The sequence below is a fragment of the Euwallacea similis genome, chromosome 1 (assembly GCF_039881205.1).
Source record: "Euwallacea similis isolate ESF13 chromosome 1, ESF131.1, whole genome shotgun sequence".
Lineage (NCBI taxonomy): Eukaryota > Metazoa > Arthropoda > Insecta > Coleoptera > Curculionidae > Euwallacea > Euwallacea similis.
In genome coordinates, this window is record NC_089609.1 from 4,175,392 (window position 1) to 4,178,777 (window position 3,386).

A 3,386-nucleotide genomic window follows, 5' to 3' on the forward strand; every position below is an offset into this window, starting at 1 on the left:
TAATTAAAGTATCAACTTAAACAGGGAATTTCGTTGGTTTTAAAATCACTTTTAGCCCTTTTCTTCATCTAAGTTTTCTTTGTTTTGCCATCGAAAATAATCTATGTTTCATAGAATGTGAGTACCTTCTATTTTCCTTTCAACACCAATTTCTTTGCTTTGTAATATTTTAAGTTATTTTTATGCTCACTCTCACACTCAATCTCACCCAAATACTAATTGGAGAGAAGGAAATTTTTTAAATAAGTTTACACCTGTTCGCAGGAGTTTTGTAGCCAATGCTAGAGGGCCAATTTAAGTCCAGCCTTAAGCAATCAAATCAGGTTGTAAAAGTGAAATAACGCAGCTTATACAGGGGGTCCCGAAAATGCGAAATCGGTCAATATCTCTTTTTGAATTAGGGATGGAACAAAAAGTTAAATATAAGGGTCCTAGAAGGAGGAGATAGGTATATTTTGAAATTACAGGAAAAGCGAAAAGCGAATGCGGAAATGGCTAGGTTTTCAAAGGATTACAGGCGACTTGGCCCCTGTATGAAATTATACAAGTTAAAATAAGCGGATATTACAAGGGAAAAAAGACAAAAACAATTCTGCTAAAAGAATATTTAGTAATTTATTTTTAGTTTCCAATAACAGAAAAAGAATGAAAAACAAGAATTCCAAAAAATAAAAGAGCAGAAAATTACCACAAAAACGAAAAAAAGAAGTTTTGAGGATTCAGATAAACAAGCTCAATCTATCATGGAGCGCTCTGTTAAATCAAAAATATTGCATAAGGAAAGAGTTCCTTGGATCTACGATGAAGAAATTTAGTTTAAATTCTCGTTAAGAAGAGGGAATAAGTTTGAATGAATCATTTGATATAATTAAGACATAAAGCGGTGATGATGGAATTAGAAAAAAAAACTCGAAGATATGGGTGTTTTGATGAGAAAAGATGATGTGAGACACAGGCCAAAGAAACAATTAAGGAGACAACAAATCATGATGAGGAAATAAATCTAAGGAGCGAAAATAATCATAAGAAGACGTGTTCGAAGAAAGATAGGTAGAGAAAAAGTAAGAAAAAACGGAATTCGTCTCCAAATGAGAAACACTCCAGAAGATCTTGTGAAGATAGGTAAATTTCTCGAGACCTGTTGCGGTTAGGTATAGGACATGGTACATGAAACACACTTAGAATTTTGCGTAGAATTCAAAAATTAAATAAAAAATAGGTGTTCCTATTTGAAAAGCAAAGTTGGTGGTCGTACCTGATTTTTGGACTACCCTATATACATGAATTTACCATCAAAAAAACCGCAAGAAAAAATAAAAATCGACGTGTCCGAGGATTTGTTATGCATATGTTCGGTATCTTAGTTGTATGGACTGTTCCGTCTAAAACTTCCGCACTGTATAGTTCAAGTTCATGAAATGAGACACGTGTATTTTATATACCCATCAGGTAATTCGCTTTGACCTGATTTTAATAATTTAAAGCTTTACGTACTCGTGTCTTTTAATTTCATGAAAAATAAATTCAGCACTGTCCTAAAACTCCTTTTAATACATACAGGGTGATTCATTGGGAATGGGATATGGCGAAACCCGAGATAGGGGACACCAAAATATGACGATTGGACGCAACATGCCTTATATCAATGTTGCGCGTTGTGGAGTTACAGGGTGTTAAAAGTTGAAATTTTATATTAAAATTCCTTAATAACTTTTTGTGTTTTCATAGCATCAACACCAAAATTGGTGTACTTAGGTTTTATAAGATGCCAAATAAGGATTTTGATTTTATTTTTACGAAATTTCTAGAGGGCGCTAGTTACAGCCCGCCGCTTCGGTATATTTGGTCATATTTTTTTTTTAGTGCAATTAAGGTAAAATTTTATTCAATATATTGAAAGAGCGTCTATTTTTACGCAAAAAAGTTATTCTTGTTCAATCCCGATATCTCTCTTCGTTTACGAGATTTTTACCTATAAGCTAATTCGTGTCGTTCCATTTCAACTCGGTTTTATTAATTTTCAAATAAATATTTTACCGCATTAAACAAATGAAAAGCCATTAACAAATGAAAAATAAGTTTTATTTAAGCAGCTGTTCAAAATGACCACCTTCCACCTCAATGCACTTTACTAACCTTTTTCTCAAAGATCTTTTTATTCTAAATTGCATATCGACGTTATTCTTGATTTCATCAGCTGCTTGTTGAATTTTTTAGCATAATTCTTCGCGAGTATTAATTGTCCCTTTGTATACAATTGCTTTCATACTTGACCATATTGAGAAGTTCAATGGGTTGAGGTTTGGACTTCTCGCAGGCCACGGAAATTCACTTCCACGACCGATCCATCGATGTAGAAAAACATCGTTCAAATGTTGGCGCACTTGGAGAGAAAAATGTGGAGCCGCTCCGTTTTGCATGAACTACATATTTTGACGTAAATATAATGGAACATCATCGAGAAGTTCGTTAAGTTATCCTTGCAAAAAATTTAAACACCGAAGGCCATTTAAATTGGCTGGAAGTTCGAAAGGACCAATAAAAAAGTCACCTATTACACCACACCAAATGTTTATCTTAAATTCGTGTTGGAAGTGTGTTTCTCGTACAGCATTTGGATTCTCAGAATCCCATAAATGACTATTTTTCCAGTTAAAAATTCCACGGCGTGTGAAAGTTGCCTCGTCAGTAAATAAAATTTTGTTCAAAAAATTTGGATCTTCGTTTTGTTTCTCTTGCAAAAATCGAGCAAATCTTAAGCGAGCAGAACGGTCTTCAGTGAGCAATTTTTGAACAGGTGTTAAATGATATGGATGGAATATTTCTTTATGTAAAATTCTCAAGACAGACGATTGACTCATTCCCATCGTTGCACTTAACCGGCGTGTACTTAATGTTTTATTTTCAGCAATTCGTACTAAAACTTCCTCTTCCTGTTCAACCGAGATAGTCCTTCGAGCATCATTGTTTTGGCTTTGAGGGCGAAAAGAGCCTGTTTCTCCCAAACGATTGTACAGGTTTCTGAGCAATTTGTGATTGGGTTGTTGTCGGTTGGGATATAATTCAAAATAACCACGTGCTGCAGCATGACCGTTAAAATGCATTTGAGCAAAAACACAAATCATATCGCGCATCTTACTAAAGGAAAAGTCATTATGCCTTGGCATTTTTACTTTTAAATTACTATTTTTTACTTAAAAAAAGCAAATGACAAGAAAAGAGTCTAATTACTTTGACAAGCTAAAGTAACAATTGCTAAGTAATGCGTTGCTATGCAAGTGAATCACAGCCACCTCCGTTTTTGAGGATTTGAAATGGCACGACACGAATTAGCTTATAAGTAAAAATCTCGTAAACGAAGAGAGATATCGGGATTGAACAAGAAT

At 34.2% G+C, this 3,386-nt stretch overlaps 1 protein-coding gene across 1 annotated transcript; it reads right to left on the reverse strand.

Moving 5' to 3' along the window:
* Positions 1 to 2,474: 2,474 nt before the first annotated feature.
* Positions 2,475 to 3,167, reverse strand: LOC136412878 (uncharacterized). The gene has a single exon (XM_066396109.1). It carries the CDS (start codon positions 3,165 to 3,167, stop codon positions 2,475 to 2,477), a length of 693 nt encoding a protein of 230 aa, XP_066252206.1.
* Positions 3,168 to 3,386: the final 219 nt, after the last annotated feature.

Coding starts and splice junctions, on each gene's coding strand:
- LOC136412878 (XM_066396109.1), bottom strand. CDS start 3,167: ATGCCAAGGCATAATGACTTTTCCTTTAGTAAGATGCGCGATATGATT.